Source organism: Electrophorus electricus, chromosome 9, assembly GCF_041902795.1.
Source record: "Electrophorus electricus isolate QZ-2024a chromosome 9, ASM4190279v1, whole genome shotgun sequence".
Taxonomy (NCBI): Eukaryota; Metazoa; Chordata; class Actinopteri; order Gymnotiformes; family Gymnotidae; genus Electrophorus; species Electrophorus electricus.
Window position 1 is genome coordinate 6,930,001 of NC_137505.1, and position 25,000 is coordinate 6,955,000.

A 25,000-nucleotide genomic window follows, 5' to 3' on the forward strand; every position below is an offset into this window, starting at 1 on the left:
ACATAGGCTTTTATTAAAAATATAAACTTTGTATGTCCACTTTGCAGAAGTGTGTTGTGTAAGTTTCTCTGAGGTTGTAGAGCTGCTTAATAGTATTCATTAGCATGTGGGTAGTGAACAGATACCAGTGTGGTCTTTATGTGGTGGGAGGTTCTGCCTTCTGTGCCGTCTTACACATTTGTCTGGCTCATCTTAGCTCTGTGGTCACACTGATGTCCCAGTGTTTAACAGGAGCTGTGTTTTGTCTGATGCCTCCAGATAGCGAGCTGTCTGCACTGGAACCAGACTTGTGAGAGATCCCCTTGGAGGGTGACGTTACAGAAACCAAAGCACTCCATTCTGTAATTAGCCTTTATAAAAAAAATAAAAATAAAAACATACCCCAAACACGGGACCCTAACACGGTCCATTCTACACCCGAGACCCCGCTTAGTCATCTGCTCTACATTTAAGTCTTAAAGGTCTGAAGTCATACGCACACACACAAACAGACACACACACATCTCACACTCAGGACCAACAGATGGCAGTGCCACAGATCTAAAGGGAGGTATCAAACTAGAGTGAGCATATCATACTAGTGAAAATAAAGTGAACATATCATACTAGTGAAACTAGAGTGAACATATCATACTAGTCAAACTAGAGTGAGCATATCATGATAGTAAAACTAAAGTGAACATATACTAGTCAAACTAGAGTGAGCATATCATACTAGTGAAAATAAAGTGAACATATCATACTAGTGAAACTAGAGTAAACATAATACTAGTAAAACTAAAGTGAACATATACTAGTGAAACTAGAGTGAACATATATCATGCTAGTAAAACTAAAATGAACATATCATACTAGTCAAACTAGAGTGAACATATACTAGTGAAACTAGAGTGAACATATATCATGCTAGTAAAACTAAAGTGAACATATACTCGTCAAACTAGAGTGAACATATACTAGTGAAACTAGAGTAACCATCATATACTAGTGAAATTAGTGAACATGTATCATACTAGTAAAACTAGTGAACATACTAGTGAAACTAGAGTGAACATATACTAGTGAAACTAAAGTCAACATATACTAGTGAAACTAGAGTGAACGTAACATATTTCATACTATCTGTTTCGTCACTCCTCTGTAACCTTGGCCTGCACTGCTGGCTTTGTACTGGGTTGGTCATTATTTCTTCATAACATGAAAACACAACACATAACTTGGAATACCAGCTTAAAATGAGAGATTCATGTTTTCTATTTGTCCTGAAATGTTCTCGTTGGCAGTCCTTCCAACTCCTTCCAGCTTCCTCTGCCTCTCCTCAGCATGCCAGGTTCCCCTGCTCCGGACGGCCCGTCACCCGTGAATCAATTTCACCGCTGACCTCGCGTTAGTTTGCCGCTGATCACAACCTTCCCTGCCTGTCGCTTACTTAAGAGGAGGGCGGTAGTATACATGCCTACTTCAGCTGACGGGAAAAGAACTGAAAAACGATTTAGTGAAATGATGCAAACCTAATTAATAAGCAGGACTGGTGAGAAGGATGAGAGACGGTGAGGATGGAATGAATCATGCGCTCGAGGTTGTAAAGGAACAGTCCGGTTAATTTCATTAACTGCACGATGTTTGTTTTCCACTCAGTGCTCAGGGAGGGAGGACAAACGGGGCAGGCCGGCCTTTCCGACATTTCCGCTCCAGCTCCGTGCCTACCCCCCTGGTCATGGACAACTTGGTACATTCCGGAATCGGGCCACCTATTAACCCGGTCCTGCAGCCAGTGGCCCACGCCAGTGAGGATGGCGGTGGGGGCCTCTCGTCACCACGGAAACAGCCCCCTCCCAAACCTAAACGGGACCCCAACACGCGTCTGAGTGCATCGTACGAGGTGGTGAGCGCGGGCCTGTGCATCGCTCCCAAGGACAGTCCCATGGAGAGCCAGGCCTCTCCCTCAGGAAGTCCGCCGAAAACCCAGCTCTCTCCTACTGACCGTACGTAGCACTCCGTCCCCACGAGGGGGCAGTAGCGTGCAGGAGGCACGGGTAGCCCCCTTACCCCCGAACAAGGGCTTTCCCCCCCAAAGACATGCATGCCTAGTGCTTAGCTAAGCCTTCTGTGTCATGCATGCGTGTGCAAAGTAATGCTTACAAAATTTATCTGATTGGTTATTACTGCGCGCGCGCGTGTGTGTGTGTGTGTGTGTGTGTGTGTATGTATAATCGGATCTCACTTTTTGTTTTAATAGATTTGATTTAATAAATGTTTATCAGTGCATTTCTTATTTCCATCTGCCATCTATCATTCTGTGAGCTGAATCAGCTGTTTTTCTGTACGACTTTATTAAATGTGATAAATGACCTCAATGTCCATCTCTCCACCCCTGTCCTGACCTCTAGCCCTGTCTAAGCCCCGCCCTCACAGCGACGACTACAGCACTATGAAGAAGGTCCCGCCCCCTAAACCCAAGCGCAGTCCCAACACCAAGCTGACAGGCTCGTACGAGGAGATCTCCGCTCCGCCCGCGCGCCCCACGGACATGAAGCTGGCCTGCCTGCTCCGTGGCGGGCACTGCCCTGGGGCCCTGGGGCGTCACGGCGCCTCGGAGGACGGCCCGCAGTCCTGCCTGCTCGGCTTGCGCCCGGGCGCGGACGAGGAGGACGTCTACATCGAGATGGTGGGCGCGTGGCGAGCTCTGAGCCTGAGTGACAGGACCAGCAGCCCAGAGCCGGGCGAGGCCGTTTACGAGGAGATGAAGTACTTCCTGCCCGAGGAGGGCGGAGTCACCCCTCAGGCTAGGGCGGAGCCGTGCGAGGTCGTGACCCTGGCACCTCCTAAAACGCCGGAGCCCAAGAGACCCGTGGCCCTGGTGGAACACCCGAGGCAGCACAGCAATGGCGAGGCGGCGTGCGATATTCCACCCCCTTTTCCCAACCTGCTGCTCCACAGGCCCCCGCTACTGGTGTTCCCCCCGTCGCCGGTCACCTGCTCCCCGGCCTCGGACGAGTCGCCGCTCACCCCGCTGGAGGTGAAGAAGCTCCCCGTGTTCGAGACCAACCTCAACTACTCCGGCCAGGACGGCGGAAGCCCGCTCTCGCCCCAGTATGCCCGCCAGCGTGCCGACTCCTCGCCCAGCCTCTCTGTCCTGATGCCCGACAAATCCACCCCGCCTCTGACCCCGCCCCCTCCCCAGGCCCCTCCCACGGCTCCGCCTCCGCCGTATCGCCCGCCCTCGCATTTCCCCTTTCCTCCCGAGGCTAACTTCCTGGCGCTGACCCGAGCCGCGTCGGTAGCCAGCGCAGAGTCTGCCAAAGCGGGCCACAGAGGGGGCTATGGTGTGGCCGAGACACCCCCGGGCAGCGCCAAGCCGCCCTACTCCCCGGCGAAGTCGTCCCGGCCGGAGCCACGCCGGGCACACTCATGCTCATCCTCGCCCCTGCTGTTCAACCCAGCCAACGGGAGACCCCTTACCAGCCCGCTCGACGAGCTCAACACCCTCTTCAGCTCAGGACGGACTCTGCTCCGTAAGTCCACCACAGGGAGGAAGATCAGAGATACTGGTGAGTGTGTGTGTGTGTGTGTGTGTGTGTGTGTGTGAGTCAATCAATGGGACATTTGCAGCTGAAAACACTCACAGCAACTCACACATGACGTTAAAGTCCTGTGAACTGATACATTAGATCTGGTCCATGGTTCCCCGTGGAGACACTCTGAGGAACCGTGGGAGATGTTCCTACAGAGAAGAACTTTCCCGTCTTTCGCTGGGAGCCGCCTTGTGTCAGAAAGATTCATTTTCGGGAGGTTGACGGTGAAGGTCGCCGTGCCCTCTGAGGTCCACGTGAGAAGCTGTCAGACGTGTGTGTGTTTAGGATTACGGAGGCTAGTCATTGCCTCTTCCTCTGGTGTGGGAGGGTGGGGTTATAGCAGTGGGACAGCCAGCCCCCCTGCCACTGTGGGGTTGCCGCACACCCGCACAAACCTGGCAGTGTGTTCAGTGTGTATGCTGCCCCCTCACACGACCAACCCTCACCAACTCTAGGTTACGCTGAGGTGGCATAATGCCTCATCTAAGCAGAGCCCTTAATCACATAAGACAAAAAAACACAGAGAAGACACTGTGCTCTCACAAAGACATATTACCCGTGTGAGTGTGTGTGTGTGAATGTGCGTGTGTGTGTGTGTGTGAGTGTGTGATTGTGTGTGTGTGTGTGTTATTCCTGGGCTGAGATGAACCCCCCTCCCTCTCTTAACCTTTGTATTTAATTAAAGATGCTTTAGCCTCATGCTGCTCCCATCATTTAGATTCATGGGCATCGGGGTTTTTTTGTGTGTGTGTTTGTGTGTGTGTGTGTCTGTTTCTGTGTGTCTGTGTGTTAATAATTAACCCAACATCTCCATTACTGGTGGTGGTATATTTGGTATCTTGTTGAGTTCTGATTGTCTTTCTCTGGCTGGATTATAGCAACTTAGAATTCATCATTCATACAGTCCTGTCGTAGTAGTAACACATCACTGTCCCGCATGACCGCCCCGCTGTAGTGAGAACGCCTCACTGTCCCGCTGTAGTGAGACTCACATTTCATTCTTGGTGGGTTTGAACACACACCAACGTGGTCCAGGAGTGTGTGTGTGTGTGTGTGTGTGTGCTGTGTCCTTCATGTGTAAGGACCAGTGCTGATGTTGGTGAGCTCAGCTCATGGTCCGTGCTGGACACAGTGGGTCCATCGAAGACTAAATGTCCCCTAAAGGTCATGGGGTCACGCGGGGATCTTTAAGATCCTTAACTCCTGGGCTTGCCTTCTAAAACAGTGTGACCACGTCCGTGGCATGCTCAATATTTCATGCTTTACTGAATGGCAAAGCGGCTCCCGCGAGGTTGCATGCGAGGTCGTCGTGTTTGTAACATCACCTCACGTGTTCACGGTATGAACCACACACCTTAATCCTGCCGGAACAGATCGGCCTTTTCTGAGATTTTCACATTCCTGTGCAAATGTGCATGTGCCGGTTAGGAAGCTTGTGGTGGAGCACAGAGGTCTTCGCCCCGCTAGCATCAATATTACATGAGCAGGAGATTATGTAGTCATGAAATATTCAATCTCAACGTCTCCTAGCCCGGCTGATGAGAGTGGGTCATTCCATATCCAAGTGTGGGCAATTCCCTAGAGAAACGCAGCCACGTGCGTGTGTGTGTGTGTGTGTGTCCTAAGACAAATGCATGTGACACCAGAGAGGAGGAAATGACTTTTTGAATCACCGTCCTCAAATGTGTGTGTGTTAATCGTCCGAACAGACGCGTCCTGGTCGTCAGGCTGTTTAAGAGTGTGTCTCGTCAAGCGGGCCTTCGAGCTCACTGTCACCGGGATCCATGCACAGCTGTGCACTCTATTCTGGTGCCGGGGTAAACCCGCTGGTGCCAGCGTGCGCCCCCCTCGGCCCGGTACGCACACACGCTGGGCCTTTTGGCCAAGCTCGTTGGAAGGGCTGCATAATGTAGCGGTTCTTAGCCTCCCGGCAACGTTAAGATCTGTGATACCGGTACGGCAGGAGGCTCCCGCGTTCCCGGGATCCCTGGAAGATCCCGGGAGTGTGTTCGGTTGTGCCTTGCCGCATTCCTGCTTTATGCGCTCGCTGTCGCACAGTGCCCGGCGAGACGATCATCGGCGCGCGCGTTCGTCCAGAGGGAAGAAGCTCACGTCCTCTCACGTCCTGCGTTATTAATGATCTGAACTGTCAGTCGCCTCGAGTGGAAAGTGAGGGAATACCATGGGGGCCTCAGAGTCCATGCCGTGTTTTAAATCCGTCTGGGTTCAACAGGATGAGGGGTGGGCAATGAAGAGGCCTAATTATGTAAATTGTGGGATGTAGAGGGCCCTGGCTGTGGAATGAATATGTATTTGACCTTTATGAACTGCATGAGATACAAATGACACAGAAATAAGGATTAGTTTATGTCGTAAGGTATCACCAGCTGCAGCCATGCCGCGGCCGAGGAGTGTTGCATCCAGCGTGCCCTGTGGACTCAGACGACGTTGGCGTGCTTGCCTGTCAGCTCCCGGCTGTGTCTGACCGTGTTTTTTGAGTGCTGTAATGGAAACCAGGCTGATGGGGCCGGGCCGGGCGGGCGGGGCGATCAGCTGGCCTCTGCGCTAAATCCATCGTGGCGTCGGTTGGAACTGAGAGGTCGCGGATTCCACATAGCTTAGCAACACCCCACCCCCACCCCCCCGGGGTCCTTCTGTCCCATCGAGCACGAGCAGGGAGCAGCTGCTAGAATCCTGTTCCCGCGTAGCCTGGTCCCGCGTGGCCTGGTCCCGCGTAGCCTGGTCCCGCGTAGCTGTGGGCAAGTGTAGGGCCAGACTGACGCGTCTGTTGGGACCTGTTGACATAGGAGGCAGCGTTTTGAGTGTGTGTGTCTGTGTATGTGTCTGTGTGTGTGTGTCTGTGTATGTCTGTGTGTGTGTGTGTCTGTGTGTGTCTGTGTGTGTCTGTGTGTGTGCGTGCGTGCGTGTGCGTGTGTGTGTGTGTCCGTGTCCGTGTCCGTATCCGTGTCTGTGCTGTAAGAGGCTGAACCTTCTGTTTGCTTTTGCTTCCCGCAGGTTTCACGAACTCCAACATGAACCTTCCGGGACGAGAGGAACAAGGCACCTCCTCCTCGTCTTCTTCGCCCCAGCTGCAGGACAAAAACGCCAATAACCACACCTCCCCCAACTCGCCCAGCCCCGCCCCCATCGAGAACGGCAACCAGCTCTCCAACGGTAACGGGGGGCGTTAGGGGCAGTAGGATCTGACCACAGGAAACAGGGGAAAAAATCACTAGATTGAATCTCAGCATGGAGAAGGTCACGTGATGTGTCACATGAGAGGCCCTTGTATGAACCTTGTTTAAGTACTACCCCCTTCATTAGTATGGCATGCACCAATGAATAATGGTGATGGAGAAATACATTATTCATGTCCCTTAGGGAGAAAATAATTCCAGAGGAAAGTCCAGTTTCTCAACAGTGGATGACCTTGGGAGGGGTTTACCCAGTCACATGATCAGGGAAGAGAGAGCGAGAGAGAGAGAGAGAGAGGGAGAGAGAGATGGAGGGTAGGAATGAAGTGAGCTGACCCAGAATCTTTCATCTAGGTGGCCTGTGATTGGTGGGAGAGGCCCTGGAGTTGATGAAGTGCTTCCCCTAAGAGCCCACTGGTCCACCCACAATCCCTTGCACTCTGTCTTTGTCTCTCTGTCTCTGTTAAATGCTCACATGTCCTTTCCTGTCTCCGGGCGGGCTGATGTCTTTCTGGTCAAGCTGGTGTCACACGTGCAGGCGAGGAAGACCAGGAGTCCGGACATGGCCTAGCTAGCACAGCTGGGGCCCATATCACCTTCATCACTGTAGGTCTCTGATCGTTAAGTGAGCGTCAGGACAGGCGTCTTCGGGGGCTGCACTTCCTGGGTCTACATGGAGAGCCTTTAAGGTGAAGGTGGGAAGACGCTCTTCTGTCTGACGCCGTTTCCTCTTGTCTGAACAGGGACGCTGGAAGATGAAGGACACCACAAATCTAATGTGTCCAGTGCCGCCACACTGCATAGACATATGGACAGCCATCATACTCAGGTAAAGCGCGCGCGCGCACACACACACACACACACACACACACACACACACACACACACACACACACACAGAGACCTCTGTCATCAAGCCCTCTGGGGTTGCAGTGGCCTCACGTGACCCACCATCTTTCCACGGAGAACCTGGACGTGAGACCAGCCGTCGCGACAAGTAGACAGTCGCTTGTCACGGTGTTTGTGACGTCTACGGTGGATTTGCACACATGCCAGGCGTGGGCACAGGCATGGCCACATCTAAACACCTGGGCCCCGGGATCACACGACGTACGTGCGAGTCAACCGGCGTGACACGTCTCATGCATAACACGTGACGTGTGTCATGCGTAAGACCTAAATCAGTCCAAGCCAAACGCTGCCATCCGCCACGCTGCCTAACAGATACAGAGCCTCGGCCCTGACGTGTAGGACACACACGCAGAGCCGTCGCTCCTGGGCAGAAGAGATGATGAGACAGGGGTGGGTTCGTTATTAACGGTCATTCATTCTACGCCTACAAGCCAGAGAACATGCCGCATTAGTGCAAGATCTCATGCCATCACCTGCTGACAGCAGAAGCCTGTGTGCTTTTATTGCAGAAGCCTGCGTGCTTTGAAGAGAGTGTCGCGGCACAGAGGCAGGATGAGGATAGGGTGGGATTACAGCCTGGCTGTTGACGTGATGGGATGTGCACCGCACGCGCGACATCTAAACACTCCTCACCTACTCACAAACAGGAGTTGTAACGGAAATGGGCTTTAGTAATGACAGAAGGAGTGTGTGTGTGTGTGTGTGTGTGTGTGTGCGCGTCCGCGAGGCTGCTGTCTGCCATGTGGACCTCCCTGCTGCAGGCATCTCATTATGCAAACTATAATAAAGTAATAAAGGTTTATGAATATGTATATGTCGGTCAGCCAGGGGGTGTGGAGTAACCCCCGCAGCTCACCTGAGTGGGAGGACACCTGAGTGGGGGGACACCTGAGTGGGAGGACACCTGAGTGGGGGGACACCTGAGTGGGGGACACCTGAGTGGGGGGACACCTGAGTGGGGGGACACCTGAGTGGGAGGACACCTGAATGGGAGGACACCTGAGTGGGAGGACACCTGAGTGGGGGGACACCTGAGTGGGAGGACACCTGAGTGGGGGGACACCTGAGTGGGGGGACACCTGAGTGGGAGGACACCTGAGTGGGGGGACACCTGAGTGGGAGGACACCTGAGTGGGAAGACACCTGAGTGGGAGGCAGTGTCATACGAGCCTGCAGAGAGAGGGACCAGGTGTCCTAGTTCCAGGACACAGAGTCCCGGGGCCGTCGCTCACGATCCGTCGGACCGTTACGGTGATGGACAGGCAGACACACACACGTGGCGTGAGGGCACATCTGTGCGTCCCGAGCGAGAGGGCATGTACCACGGCGCCCCTCACCCCCGGCCCTTGCGTTTTATCTTCCTGTTTTTTCTTTTTTGGTTGTCGGAGCCAGACGGGTCGACCGCGTTCTCCTCATCCTTGTGTTAACTGAAACCGAAGTGCGAGTCTTCCTGAAACTCTCCCGCTCTGTTCGGCTTTGTTGTGTTATTTTAGGAGGCGGGCGAGCGGTATGGAGCGTTTCCCGTTTTCACGCTCAGCGCCCAGGCGTCTCCGGTTACTGGATCCCATTCAGCCCCTACAATCACTCACCCTGCACACATGATAGGGTCAGGGTCACATGACTGCTTGGAAACCAGGAAGCACACCAACAGTGGAGACACGGCCGCAAAAAAAAAGCCGCCTTAAATGATAAATATGTCGTACAGACGTGTGCATCTCGTGCTTTAAATAAAGCTTTAACTATTCAAGTGGGTGATAAAATATTTACAGGTACAGAATTGCACAACCCCCCCTGCTAAACTAGGGTGCTCTGAAACCTGACCCTCCTCGACTGCACGCTGTGAGACAGGCTGAGCTGTGAGACAGGCTGAGCTGTGCGACAGGCTGTGCTGTGAGACAGGCTGTGCTGTGAGACAGGCTGAGCTGTGAGACAGGCTGAGCTGTGCGACAGGCTGAGCTGTGAGACAGGCTGTGTTCCTCCTCCGCTAACGCATGATGGCACTCTCCTTTTACGGCTTCTTTCAGGCTAATCCGACTGCGGCACGTACATGCGAATGTGACGTCCAGACAACCACACACGTTAGCATAATGTGTCCCAAATCTCAGCCTACAGATCAGGCCTCTGCAACCATGTTCACACCTAGATCCTCAAACAAAAACCAGTACAGATCCTCAAACACAAACCAGTACAGATCCACAAACACACCAGTACAGATCCACAAACACAAACCAGTACAGATCCTCAAACGCAAACCAGTAGATATCTTGAAACACAAACCAATACAGAACCTCAAACACAAGCCAGTAGATATCTTGAAACACAAACCAGTGATCTCCATGACAGCTCCAGCTCTGGCTAGTGTGGGCCGGCTGGATGAACGGCAGATGGCTCCTCTATTACAGCCAGCTGACCCCGACAGAGGCCAGCTTTAGAAGGACACTCGAGCCCCTAATGTCCTTATGGCTCTCGGAAGCAAAAACCGGTCCTCTTAATGCAGGAGTCTCCTCCCTTGCGGTTTACCCCCCCCACGTCTGAGTGGCCACGCTGGACCACACGTCAGTCCACTACATCCGCCATCGATCCGCGTTGTATAATAATAATAAAACCTCACTGTGCGGAATAGTGAAGTAGTTAATTATTGATCGGGTTGGCTCGGGAGAACACGCTCACTGTCCCAGTCCAGTTGGAGGGGAGAATTCCTGAAGGCGGAGAAAGATGGACACACGAGGGTCCTCTTCCCTTATCCGCTCACCCAACACCCCACCCCCACCCCCCGCTAATGGAGTGGTCCTGTCTCTCCTGCCGTGGACGGAGACGCCCCATAGCCTTGGGGAGGAACCTGCTACGACTGACTGCCTCGAGTCAGGACGTCGGGGAGTCAGGAGAAAAGTCTGAGGTTCAGTTCACCGTCTCTGACGAGGCTAAACGTGCTAACGTGTGCGAGTTTCCTAACGAGAGCTGTGAAAGTGAGAATGACGCAGAGATCAGCACTTCCGCTCACGCCTGTAAACGCCGTGACACTACAGGGCTGTTTTACCCTCCTTTTTTAATTGTGTCAATATCTCGCTCACGCAGTGTTCTAGATGCGTTTTTCTAGTTGCGTTCTCTACTCTAAAATCAGTCTCTCTCTCTCTCTCTCTCTCTCTCTCTCTCTCTCTCTCTCTCTCTCTTTTGTCTTACAGAGGGGACACCTCACCTTCTCGCCCTTCGGGGCAGGAGCAGCACTGTAGACTGGCCGTGGCTTGCGTCCGTGTAGGGACGGGGTGAGTCTGCTTGGCCGGCCAACACCTCATTGGCTCCCTCCACCTGGGCCACCTGCCACTCCTCCACTTGGGACACTCCCTCTTTTCATCTCACTGACAGGAACCTGCACCTCCACCTCACTGGTGGACGGTCTCCGTGGTCAGCTGGCGTGGGCCTCTTACTGGACATGTTACTGGGAGAAAATATAAAGATGAGGTCACTAAAGATGAACATGGCGTTTTGTTCGGAGTCATTTAATAAGCTCTGAGGCTCGGTGGTTAAGGTACTTGATTTGTAATTGGTAGGTTGTAGGTTCGAGTTCCACTACTGCCAAGTTGCCACCGCTGGTCAAGTTGTGTTCAGTCATAATTGTAAGTTGCTTTGGATAAAAGCGTCAGGTAAATGTTAAATGTAGCACAAGTATGGAAGGGTTCTTTTAAACCTGTGCTAGATTAGGGGTGGATCTAACCTCTAACGTTTACAATCACCGATCCACTTTAGTGGATCGACACTTTGAAGAATTTAGCGTTTCTGTAGACTACATTTAGCGTGGTTATTCACAGCTACGCACTCGCACAGTGACAGCTGTGCTCCTCCAAACCAAAGTGAACAGCAACAACATCGGAATTTTTATCCAGCTGGGTTTTTGTGCTGCGTCCGTTCCCCCTGTCCTTGGCTGCTGTTGCCGTGGCGATCTCGCGTGCCCTTGGAGCTGATGCTGTGTGATCCGTGTCCCGTGTTTCACCGTATGCCTGTGGCAGGGCATCCTTACGAGAGTGCGTGTCCATGCTCCCCACACAAACTGTCCCTGCCTCGTGTGTGTGTCCTGTCCAGTTTTGATTTACATATTTTACATGCATTTACTAGGAGTTTTATGGCTTTGTTTGGGTATATATTATATTATATTGTATTATATTTTTTGTGATAATTGTTTCCATTATGTGTTATATTTGTAATATATGTAAGGTTAAAGATAATTGCTGCTATACTGGGTGTGTGTGTGTGTGTGTGTGTGTGTTAAACAGTATTCACCATATTGACACACTTGCTTCATCGTAATCTCATTCCGACCTCTGGTCCAGTCTGCGCCTACAGGGACGCCTTTCGCGCCGTGTTTTCCCTCTTCGGGATAGTATGAGGGTTAACCCGTGAGGTTTGGGATTAACCCGTGAGGTTTGGGATTAATCCGTGAGGTTTGGATTAACCCGTGAGGTTTGGATTAACCCGTGAGGTTGGGATTAACCTGTGAGGTTTGGGATTAACCCGTAAAATTGGGATTAACCTGTAAAATTGGGATTAACCCGTAAAGTTTGGGATTAACCCGTGAGGTTGGGATTAACCCGTGAGGTTGGGATTAACCCGTCTGAATCTTGTTTTAGCCCCTGAAAGCAAAAATAATGTTCAGATTTTGAGAAATGGATTGTTTTCTCTTTCTCTTTTCTCGTCTGTAATCGCACAGTGATGTTTGGAGACCTGCAGGCCATGAGAGGGGAAGCCTCACCGTGTGTGTGGGTGCGTGTGGGTGTGTGTGGGCATACGTGTGTGTGTGTGTGCATGCATGTGTGCGTGCGTGTGTGTGGGTTTGTGTGTGTGCGCGTACGTGTTTGTGTGTGTTTGGAAATGCATATATTGCATTAGTTTTATTATAATAAGATGTATTATTTATTTATAATAAGATTAATACAATTTTATAAGATTATCACTTCATCATAATCATCATCATTATTTATATATTTGATAAAAATGACAAAGTGCTTTACAATAAAGACACAATAGCAACGTGATATTACTGAGATAATACAGAGATGATAATGAGCTATTACTGAGATGATAGAGATAATGAGAATACTGAGAAAACACTGGGATTACTGAGAATACAGAGATGATAATGAGCTATTACTTAGATGATACTCAGATAATAATGAGATAATACTGAGAAAACACTGGGATTACTGAGATAATACTGAGATAATACTGGGATTACTGAGATAATACTGAGATAATACTGGGATTACTGAGATAATACTGGGATTACTGAGATAATACTGAGATAATATTGTTTGCACACATTACTAATGTTGCATGTTTTATTCTAATGTAATTGTCAGTGTTGCTTTTCTAGGGTATCTGAGAACCATCTTTATGAAGGAAGAGTCTCTCACACACACACACACACACACACATACACTTACATACTTACACACTCACACACACACACACTCCCACAGACACACACACACTCACACACACATGCACACACACACACACTCACACTCACACACACATGCACGCACACACACACACACACTCACACTCACACATGCACACACACACACTCACGCACGCACACACACACACACTTACATATTTACACACTCACACACACACACACACACTCACACACACACACACACACACACACACACACTCTTACATACTTACATACTTACACACACGCACTTCTTATTTGGGGAATTAGTTCGAATCCCCCAAGCATTTCTTTTGTGTGTGTGTGTGTGTGTGTGTGTGTGTGTGTGTGTGTGTGTGCGCGGTCTGACTGACTGTAGTCTGATCAAAACAAACAGTCTGATAAAGCCATGTATGCCACAATCTGCCCCCCCCACTCTCTAAACAACAGGCCCCCATTCACAGCCCCACTGCCCAATTGCACCGCGGCATCTGCCTAATTTGCGCTCTGCCTCCACGTCTTTGTGGCCGAGCTAATCGAGGCAGAGACGGGACCCCTGGCCTCTGCCTTCCAGCGTGGAGGTGTCATGAAGAAGCCCGAGAGTTTCCCACACTGCACCTGGGCTCTCACGGAGTTGATCACAGGCTACTACAACCAGGGGGAACTGAGACAGATAGGGACAAAAAACAAAGATACAGAAAATAAATAGAAGTACGTGCGTGTATATATACACACACACACACACACACACACACACACAGACACGTGCATATATGTGCAGTCTTGGGGAAACTACACAACACCCTCAGGGTCCAGATGTCTGGTAGAGCACCTGAGCTTGAAGGAGAAAAGTCACCTAAAGAAGCCAGAGTGGGGAATTTGTGTGTGTGTGTGTGTGTAAAAGAAAGAAAATGAGAAAGACTTCTGGTTCTAGTGCATCGCTGTGGCTCCATCTCCCATTAATGTGCGTGGTGGTCATGTGCTGTGGTTAATATGCCGCCACACATGGGTGTTGCGCTGACAGACAGCACAGACGTGTTCAGAGAGACATTCCGGTGCGTGGACGGTTGAGTGTGTGGGTGGTTGTCTCCTCATGTTCTCCGCAGTAAGGATGCTTCGTCCTCCTCGTGGCCTTCTGCCTTTGTTTTTCGGACTGCTCTAATAGGTGTAGGATTAATGTTGTCCAGTCATCTCCGTGGTGACCGTGGGCATGGAGAGGCTCTGACAGGGTCATTGTGTGCTGTCGACCTTTCAGCGCGGTGACAGTCCGGAATGTTCCTCGCCGAGGTCCGGCTTTGTGCGTTTTCGTGAGGGGGAGGAGTCAGGGTGAATTTGAGATACATGTCACATGCACAGGGGTGGGGCTTTTCAGATCAGCTCCTCCTCAAATGTTCCATTAGAACTGCAAAATCTGGAATATTTCATCAATATAGTGTAAATGATCTCCAGTGAATAAGCATGTTGCATATTCATGAAGTCATAATCCTGGCCTGTTATTATTGCATGCATTGTTAAATAGTTAATTACCTCTGACTGTAAAAACCTCTGACTGTAGTAAAAACAAAGCAAAAAGGAATGCGTCTGAAGGTGTGTGTGTCTGTGTGTCTGTGTCTGTGTGTGTGTGTGTGTGTGTGTGTGTGAGAATAGACCAATAGGTGTAAATTATAGATTAGGCTACTTCGTATGTGGGGTGTGTGTGTGTGTGTGTGTCTGTCTGTCTGTCTCTCTGGGTGTCCTGCATCTCTGGAATGCATCCTCTATACTCACTGCACTCTCACTGCACTCTCTATACTCACTGCACTCTCACTACACTCTCTATAGTCTCTGCACTCTCACTACACTCTCACTGCACTCTCTATAGTCTCTGCACTCTCACTGCACTCTCACTACACTCTATACTCACTGCACTCTCTATAGTCTCTGCACTCTCACTGCACTCTCACTGCACTCTCTATACTCACTGCACTCTCTATAGTCTCTGCACTCTCACTGCGCTCTCACTACACTCTATACTCACTGCACTCTCACTGCACTCTCACTACACTCTATAGTCTGCACTGTCACTGCGCTCTCACTACACTCTATACTCACTGCACTCTCACTGCACTCTCTATAGTCTCTGCACTCTCACTGCACTCTCACTGCACTCTCTATAGTCTCTGCACTCTCACTGCGCTCTCACTACACTCTATACTCACTGCACTCTCACTGCACTCTCACTACACTCTATAGTCTGCACTGTCACTGCGCTCTCACTACACTCTATACTCACTGCACTCTCACTGCACTCTCTATAGTCTCTGCACTCTCACTGCACTCTCACTGCACTCTCTATAGTCTCTGCACTCTCACTGCGCTCTCACTACACTCTATACTCACTGCTCTTTGTGTGGAGACAGAAAGCGTGGACACGCACTCTCGTAAGGATGCCCTGCCACAGGCATACGGTGAAACACGGGACACGGATCTCACAGCATCAGCTCCAAGGGCACGCGAGATCGCTCTCACTACACTCTCCAACGTGGGCTGCCTCATCCCCCGCGCCTCTCAGTCCCGGTGCCTCGTCCGTGCCTCGTGAGGTGTTCTCAGCGCTCAGACTCGTGTGCTCTTGTGCTCCGCAAACATCACAGGACGGTGCAGAGACGCTCTCGTTCTCACAGTTCTGTGGAGCTTTGTGCTTCATCATTCATTAATGAAACAGGCTTTTCCACTTGCTCTATAGTTCTTATTGTAGCTCACTTCCTCTTTCCCATTTTCTGTCTTCTGTTTTTAACTCTTCACTTCGTTTACACGAGCTGTAAAAAGCCCCAAATGCCCCCCCCCTTTTAAAAGCCCACTGTCTCAGTAAAGGAGCGAGCAGTTCTCACCCCTTTCCCTCAGTGCTCGCTCTCTCTCTCTCTCTCTCTCTCTCTCTCTTGAGAGAGAGAGAGAGAGAGAGGATCTGGAAGCCAGCAGGAGATCCCGGTCAAATTTCCTGGTATTTACTGGCCAAGGATGATTAGAAAGCCTCGTCGGATAGATTTATCTGTGCATTGATTGCTTTTGACTGATGGATTAGGGCTGTGCATACGTGTATGCAGCGGAGTCTGTTAGTTATGTCTCTTATGCATATACAGCGATGTCAGGACAAGGGTCCTCCTCCATAGGTAATTCGTACCCGGGTATTTCAGCCTCGACACCCGTGGTGAGCACCCGTGCCTGTGCAGGACAGGAGCAGGGATACGATTACACCTGATGTGTGCCTTTTAATTACGGCCGTTCCCAATGTGCCACATTCATCCCAACCGTTTCCAGACACTGGAATTCTGCGGTTTCCGTCGTTGTTGTTGATTTGTTGTGGGGTTTTGTTTTTGTTTTTTTCTTTTTGCTTTTAGTGACACACACACGTCTCTGTGACATGAATATTTCTGCTGTGTACTTTTCGGATTGTGTATAACTGGAAATGAAAGTGTTTGCATTATAATGGTACCCTGTCATCCTGTTCTCTCTAAGTGATCCCTCTATTCCTCCCTTCATTCTCTGCTCCGTCTCTCCTTTGACAGGCCTTCCGGACAAACGAGCCTTACCCACCTTGGCGCTCAAACACAAGAAGAATATCACCAAGAAAACTTCCCCTTAGTTACCATGGTTACTCTGGTCCCCACTGTGGCCCTCCACCAAGGCCTTGCCCGTGGTTTAGACTGTTCACGTTTGTCATCTCGCGGAAGGAGCGCTGACACCATGGCGACGCAGCTCCCCGGAACTCACTGCCATGCCAATGTCCAGAAAGAGAGCAGCACGGCTGGGCTGTCGTTTGTTGCCAGGGCAGCGGTTTCAGTCCTAGGGCTGTTCACTGTATCTGGAGCTCGCCCGCCTCTACTGCGGTTTCGGTCTCTGTTCGTGTGCCATAGTTTAGTGTCGCTACTCAGAATCAACCTGGTGCTGGTTTGTCCCTGTGCGCTAGCCGAGGCCGCTGCGCCGCTCAGGGGCGCCCCACGTCGAAGTTTACACGCCGAGTCCCTCTCCGACCCCAACGCTCCGGCTTTCTTCAGGGTCACATTTCTCCTCCGGGTGCTTCTGAGACCCACCTTGGGAGGTCGCGTCCCTTTCCAAAGTGGGGGGATGGTGAGATCGTGGGAGGGGTAATACTCGGGCGAAGGGCCGGGCTCAGGGAAACTCTCAGTGATACCCCGGGGACATTTTCATTTGAAGCTACAATACCCACCGGCTTCAGATGCAAAGCACATGGCAGAGTGAACTCCGGGACACGCAGACAGCTCGGCAATGCACAGACACGTGTCGACAGAAACAATGCTAGCTAACGTAGAAGGACACACACAGGAAGCCGCGCTTTCTCCACAAACACGTCTTACTGCACGGGTAAGACTGGCCACAGAGGAAACGACATCAAGATCACAGGAACTTTGCAGGACTTTACCAACAGATGCTCGTGCAGATTCCAACTCGGATTGCATTGCTGGACGTAAACCCACAATCCTCACACCACGGCAATGGACTGAAACTAGCACCTTGTTCGGAGGTGAAATTTCTGCGGTGTGGGCTGAGGTCACGCATGTCCACACCATGCTGGTGACAGGTGAATGGTATATAGCACATACAGCCACTGACACAATTTCAGTTGTTTTGGCACTGTGCTCAGCACTCTGGAGATAAAATTATACAAAGAGACTGACTTCAAAGTGCAGAATGTCAGGTTTAAGTCGAGGTATTTACATCTCATATTGAGTGAACGATAGAGGAATCGTAGCTCTTGTGTTCATATTACACCCATGTCAGGGGAGACTGCAAGTAATTGGACAGATTGACGTAATCTTAAATAAAACCATCACGTTGTGAACTAAACCGTTTGGCAGATGACGTCTGTCTGACACACGTCTGTATCCGTGCCTCGTCTCCGGGAAGCAAGCCAGAAGCACGGTGCGGTGCCACGCGGATGACGTGGCCGGTAAGGAGTGCAGGAAGCTGTTCGTACCCCTTTGGCTTTTGTAGTCCGCCGTTAGAGGCAAGTCATCAGGGTCTGCTGGTCTCCCTACACACTCAGTTCTGCTGGTCTCCCTACACACTTAGTTTTGCTGGTCTTCCTACACACACTCAGTTCTGCTGGTATCCCTACACAAACTGAGTTCTGCTGGTCTCCCTACACACACTCAGTTCTGCTGGTCTCCCTACACACACTCAGTTCTGCTGGTCTCCCTACACACACTCAGTTCTGCTGGTCTCCCTACACACAAATAGTCCTGTTGGTGTCCCTACACACACTCAATTCTGCTGGTATCCCTACACACAGGCAGTTCTGCTGGTCTCCCTACACACACTCAGTTCTGCTGGTCTCCCTACACACACTCAGTTCTGCTGGTCTCCCTACACACACTCAGTTCTGCTGGTCTCCCTACACACACTCAATTCTGCTGGTATCCCTACACACACTCAATTCTGCTGGTCTCCCTACACACAGGCAGTTCTGCTGGTATCCCTACACACAGGCAGTTCTGCTGGTATCCCTACACACAGCTGCTGCTGTGCGACACATATAGGCTCGTGATGTTTCAGATTTAATGCATTGTTTACCTCCACAATCACCTTTATCTGCCGCACTGCTGTTGGATAATCTTACTGCGCTGTTAGGAGAACTAATGCACGAGCCAAGATGTGATGTCACACCTGGCATCTGTCCAATTACTTCTGGGGCCCCCAGTGTGAGGGACATAATTTGTAGATTTACGTGAGGTTACATGCAAAGGTCCTCCGTTTAAAGTAGACAGTCTGCACTGAGCCTTCAGAGTTTCAGCTTCGTTTCAGTTCCGGCGTGCCGGTATTCTCGAACACCTCAAGCTGTCGTGTCTTCTCCGTAACATCACAGAAAAAAGAGGGACGAAAAGCAAATGTGAGATGTGTGGTTTACACTGTCTCACTGTCTACATGTGCAGCCGTGTTTCTCTATGAACTGACGTACGTACACGTTGAACTGGGGACTTTGGACATGCACCAGTTTCTTCGGTATGCACCAGAAGACCGAATACAGACATCCAGCGACTACTGAGACAATGAGCTTCGTCTCCAATATGTCCCTGCACAGGCTGGGCGTGTCCCAAAAAGATCAGCTAAACTGGCCAATCATTGTTATAATCCTGCAAGATTTGTGAAAGTGGAGTACTGCAGTGATGAATGAGGGGTTTTACCTGATGAGTGGCTGTTATTCGTGCTTGTATGACTGCGATCAGTGTATGAAATGTCAAATGTTTGGTACCAGATGTTTGGTACTCTTCCTTTCTTTTTTTCCCCTGATCTTTGTTGGCTCTTCTTCCTGCTGACATGTTTGTTAGCATCTGTCTGCCACGGCGGGCTGAGAGCTCGTGTGTTTTGACTTCGTCCAATCGTATCGCTCACTCTGCACCTGGGCGAACTCGCTGAATGTACAGGACTGCGTGCACATGCAACCCCCTGCTCTCCGCTCGGTGTTGCAGGGCCGTGGAGTTTGTGAAGCCCAAGCGTAAAATTCTCCCCAGTTCTGGACTATGACTATACTGCTCTTCAGTACCGCCCGTGATGGTTCTCTGTTTATAGTTTTCAGCGTCTTCATCTCGGTCCAGGAGTCCTGACACTGCTGTCGACATCTACATGGTCGTCTGATGATTGTAAATTTGTTTATAAAAATGACTTTGTACATGAACAAAAAAAAAAAAAAAAAAGATGATCTAAAAACATCAAGGAGACATGCATAATCTCCAGAGTTCTATTCGAACATTATACCTACTGAGTAGTTTCATGAGAGACGCTACTCTGGACTCTCGCCAAATCCAGGCTCTTGAGTTTACGCTCCTTTTACGACTGTGCCCTGATTTTTTCTGCACACCCACATGGTCTTCACAAAACTGCAATCACCAAATTCTGCTCCCCCCCATAAAGCTGCTTTCAAAGTGATTAGAAGTGGGTCTGTTGACTGCCCACCCGACCAGTGTGTCGAGCTGTTGACCAGAGTAACCGTGCCAGAACCCAGGGCTAGCACGGCAGTGCCCACACTGTGTAATAGCTGGGAAGACCTTCACACAGCAGGGCTTCTGGGAAAGTGAGTGCAGACCTTTGCTAACAACCCACGCCATCACAGCCTGCGTAAGCACGATGGATTTTTGCTTTGCTACTGCTAAACAGGGTTAAACATGGATGATCTATTTTGGCGCTGAATTATTTATGCCAATTTAAAAAAATTATTATTATTATTTTTTTTTTTTGTAATAACACCAATTATTTCTGTTCAGTACGTAATATAAAGACAAATACCACTGCCTCTCCGACCCCACGCCTGTCCCGCCTGGTGCTGTGGACCTCTCCCGACCCCCGCGTGGACATGTTTAATGTAAACATGTGACGTGAGCCCTCAGTCCATCCCCTGCAGAAGGACTCTGCTGCGCCGAAGCCCACCCCAACATGTCCGGTGTGTCGCCCTCGGCCCGGCGCTACAGCCCTGCGCACCTCCGAGCCCCCTGCAGGCGGTTCGCACAGTTCTGCATCAGTGTGGCTGTACACGTTAGCCTCCGCACAACTCCATAATGGTCCCTGTTTTCCACCATCCTGTTTCCTTTCGTGCATACGATATATAAATATAACTGTCGCTTCGATACATGCGTGTCTGTGGGGAAAGAATTTAAAGGGAGGGAACAAGGTATATGTCTTGGTACATATTTTGTTTTGGTTATGTTTTATAAGATTCCTGTACAGCAATAAAGCGCGGTAATGTCAGCACCCGGCTCTGTCGTGATGTCACTGAGGTCGCAAACCAGTATTCCATGGGAAAAGGAGGAAGAAAATAATTTTTTTGTGTGTGGAAACATGGGCAGATTTGCGTTTTGCAGTTCTGAAGCAGGGATTTACATGTGTAATAACTGTGGCTCTGTGCACTTTATTATATAGTGACCTTAAACCTCTGGTGCACATTCACAGTCCACAGCTGAATAAGATCAGGCAAACACGGGCTGTCAAGCATCCTTTCTGCGTCACACACACACACACACACACACACACACACACACACACACACACACACACACACACACACACAATGCAAACATCCGGGCGTGTGCAAAGGCCATCCATAGTTTGTGGTGTGTGTGTGTGTGTGTGTGTGTGTGTGTGTGTGTGTGTGTGTGTGTGCTTTTTTTTTCCCCTGTGAAACAGTCCGGGTCTGCAGTTCTTGTGTAAACTGATTAGCACTCACTGAGCCATAAAGGTCCTGGGTCATAAGTCATACCGCACACTACAACACATGTCATAAACAGAGGGATCCATTCACAGCTAAATAACACAGCTGCTGTGTGTGTGTGTGTATGTCTGTGTGTGTGTGTGTGTGTGTAAACATCATCACATTCAGTCTCCTACACGGGATGTGATTGTCTACAATAAAACTATTTCCCATCCTCATGAATGCATATTTACACAGACAAACAGTGCAAACTGTATAGGCAAATTCATATAGCCAAGCACGTCATGTGGACAGTTCACACACACACACTTTGCACACTTCCTTGTGTTGGCGTCCCTGAAAGTTTCCAGGGTATTTCCCGAGCATGTTGCTTGGCACAATGATTTTACACTCCTTGTCACCTTTCAGCTCTCAGTACCTATGACTGCTGGATTAGATGCAGATGAGATGCAGATTAGAACAGATTAGGGCACAGCTGCAGGAAAGTTTCACAGCACAAAACTTCTCCTCCCACCCTGCGGCTCAGTGCCTACCTAGAGACAGCCAGGCTGTTGTTAGTTCCTCGGGGTCAGAGGTCACAAGAGATAGAGGGTAAAATGGAGCAAGCAGGTCCTGAATACAAACATGATGCTATCTAGGTTCCTGTGGCGGTGTGTCTCTCTCTGGTGCTAACGTGAGATGTATGCATCTTAATGACGGTGTTCCCAAGATGTGAAAACAGGCAGTGCGCTGCTCGGAAACCGGTAAGCATCATCACAGAAAACATGCAGATATCATGGTGCATATTCATACTGCCAAACATAAACCCTGCAGAATTTCTGAGGGGTTGTTTTGGTTTTCAGTACCACACATCTCCAAATGAATGACACTAACCGGAGTCATGGCAAAGGTAGGAATGTGATGATTTGACGGTTATGATTAGTGCCGAATCATCAAGGAATGTTGTTGAACCGCTCCTGGATGGAATGTCACACTTTAGAAGTTGTGTTTTTTTTCTGTGAAATGTCGTTTAACTGCTTAGGAAAGGAATGTGGAAAGTGCGGTCTGGAAGTGATTGCATGACATTAAAGAATTTACTCCGGAATGGTAACGAGAATTCCTGTGCCATTTGCCGAAGGAATGCAGGCGGTTTGGTAGCTATGATGTTCCTATTATGTGGTCCTTCCAAAGCTTTGGGAGCTAGAATGTGGATGTAAATGAATTTGTTTGCCTGATAGATGTTGCTAGTAGACATCTGGCTTAGTACTGCTTCACAGCTCGGAATTGTGGATCCCAGTACTAATCCAGGAGACATGCAGACGGAGTTGCCTCGCGGATGTTTGCGTTGGACGTGGGGTGGTGTGTGTGGGTGGGGACCGGAATGATAAAAGACGAGGGCGTAATGACTGCTCACCGTACGTACACACAAAGTACACATCAAGCAAAACAGAAGCACGCTGGGCTGTGTCCCCTCCGGCTACGTGAGTCATACGGCTTCACACAGCCCAGCGTTCGGAAGAGCGTCCGGACACTAGAGCGAGGCGGGCAGGGAACGACGGGAGGTGTTCCCAGAGATTATCCGTATCCTCCACCACTGTTCCCAATACAGGAGGCTCCGTGGCTGGTGGGATGAGAGGAGGTGCAGAGGAGGTGGTGGGGAGGAGGTGCAGCCTCCTGGACAGCCGCTGGAGGAGTTGAACCACTTTATATCAGCTGTCATGCATACATTATACACACACACACACACATACATACATATATATATATATCTCATTATATGTATATTACACATATATAGTGCATTATACACTATACGTATTATTATTACATTATATATATGTATATTACACATTATATGTATATCACACACATACATATATATATATATATCTCATTATATGTATATTACACATATATAGTGCATTATACACTATACGTATTATTATTACATTATATATATGTATATCACACACATATATAGTAGTTTATACATTATACGTATTATACGAACGGACGGGACAGAACACAACAGGAGAAAAAAAAGCAGAGAAGGAACAAACAGGCCGGAGCGGGACGGGCGGGAACCCGGGGCGGAGGCAGCAGGAGCGCTTTGAGGAGTCTAGCACGAGGCACGGGGACTCGAGGAGTGGGAACAGGAACAGGCGGGTCCGGCGGCGCTGCTACAGAAACAGACCCGGTAACAGGACGGGCGGCGTCTCTCACGCCGGGAACCGGACCAGGATCAGGACGGGCGGCGTCTCTCACGCCGGGAACCGGACCAGGATCAGGACGGGCTGCGTCTCTCACGCCGGGAACCGGACCAGGATCAGGACGGGCGGCGTCTCTCACGCCGGGAACCAGACCAGGATCAGGACGGGCGGCGTCTCTCACGCCGGGAACCGGACCAGGATCAGGACGGGCGGCGTCTCTCACGCCGGGAACCGGACCAGGATCAGGACGGGCGGCGTCTCTCACGCCGGGAACCGGACCAGGATCAGGCTGGGTGGCTTGCGGGATAGCCACAGGTACAGGTTGGGTGACCCCGGGGTCGACGAAATGCCCGTGTACCGTGTAATATCCCTGTAAGTGTGTATCATGGGTTCTAACACAGGTCCAGAGTCAGTGGTGAGCATAAGCCTGAGGGGGATCCGGTAATGTCCAGACTGAGGTTCTGTCCGAGCTTGTAGCTGAGAGTTCAGGGCTCACATTCCCAGCCTTCTCACTCAGTGCTCCTGCCTTGAACGTTCCTGCAATTTTCCACATCATGAAACCTGATTTAATCAGACCAATTATATGTTAAAAGTCTAAATGACTATAATACATAACGTCCCCCCTTTTGTAGTGGGGCAAGACGAGGAATTAATGATGCTAAGATGCTATCTTCACCCAACAGCATGGCCCTAAAATCACGCTGGCTGATGGGGTTCATTTGCTGATTGAATTACACTGAGTGCGGTGTTGGAGTCTCATGTGCTGTGTTTGGAGTCTACAATTGAATCAGGCCCTTATGAAAGGTGTTGTGGAGAGGACTAACTGGATTTGTCCCAGACAGGATTGTTTAGCGCGAGAGAATGTCGCGTTGTTTTCCGTTCTCTCTCTCTCTCTCTCTCTCTCTCTTTCTCCCTTTATCTGTCTCCATCTCTCTTTCGTTCCTTCTCTCACTCTCTGTTAGACTTCTTAGATCTCAGCTTTTAGGTGACACTGTTGCACTATCTGTGTTTGACATGCCTGCTTGATCTATGAACAGAGATCTGTGTTGTAGAGGCCCCACACCTCGTACACGTGTGGAACACGTCTCTCTGAACACGTCTCTGTGTTGCTTAAATGAAACAACTGTGAACCACAGCTGCAATGTGATGTAATTATTGCCTCGCTCTTATGAGCTGTGGAGGAAAACAAACACACACACACACACACACACACACACACCCACACACAGAACAGCAGCACAGGTCACATGAGGAGACCTTTAGACAAATGCTGATGCAAGAACACACACAGTCCCTCACCTGACTACCACATTACCGCACACAGGAATAAGCTGTCAAAACCTGGGGCATTATGGGGCAAGGGAAATTCTTACCCATAATCCTCTGGGAAACAGGGTCCCAGAGAAAGGCAGAGATAATTAGTGCTCCTAGATAAGTACTAAACGTGTGATGAGAGACGTTTCCCTAGCTGGTGTCAGTTTAATGTTTTTATTGGAGCTGTG

The 25,000-nt window shown here is 50.0% G+C and overlaps 1 protein-coding gene and 1 long non-coding RNA gene across 8 annotated transcripts in view; one reads left to right on the forward strand and one right to left on the reverse strand.

Moving 5' to 3' along the window:
* The window catches only part of myo16 (myosin XVI), a 109,817-nt gene extending 88,951 nt beyond the window's left edge, over positions 1-20,866 (forward strand). For all 7 annotated transcript variants that reach the window (XM_081720514.1, XM_081720516.1, XM_081720515.1 and 4 more), the window contains 6 exons: positions 1,639-1,985; positions 2,391-3,551; positions 6,591-6,749; positions 7,513-7,598; positions 10,864-10,944; positions 16,655-20,866. In XM_081720514.1, coding sequence (XP_081576640.1) covers positions 1,639-1,985; positions 2,391-3,551; positions 6,591-6,749; positions 7,513-7,598; positions 10,864-10,911 — 1,801 coding nt within the window. In that variant the 3' untranslated portion in view covers positions 10,912-10,944; positions 16,655-20,866. The remainder of the gene's footprint in view (positions 1-1,638; positions 1,986-2,390; positions 3,552-6,590; positions 6,750-7,512; positions 7,599-10,863; positions 10,945-16,654) is intronic.
* On the reverse strand, positions 3,421-7,518 carry LOC145659243 (uncharacterized). Its single transcript, XR_014125231.1, has 3 exons — positions 7,245-7,518; positions 6,565-6,778; positions 3,421-6,370 (listed from the first exon to the last, which is right to left on the reverse strand). It is a non-coding gene; the product is annotated as an uncharacterized LOC145659243 (long non-coding RNA).
* Positions 20,867-25,000: the final 4,134 nt, after the last annotated feature.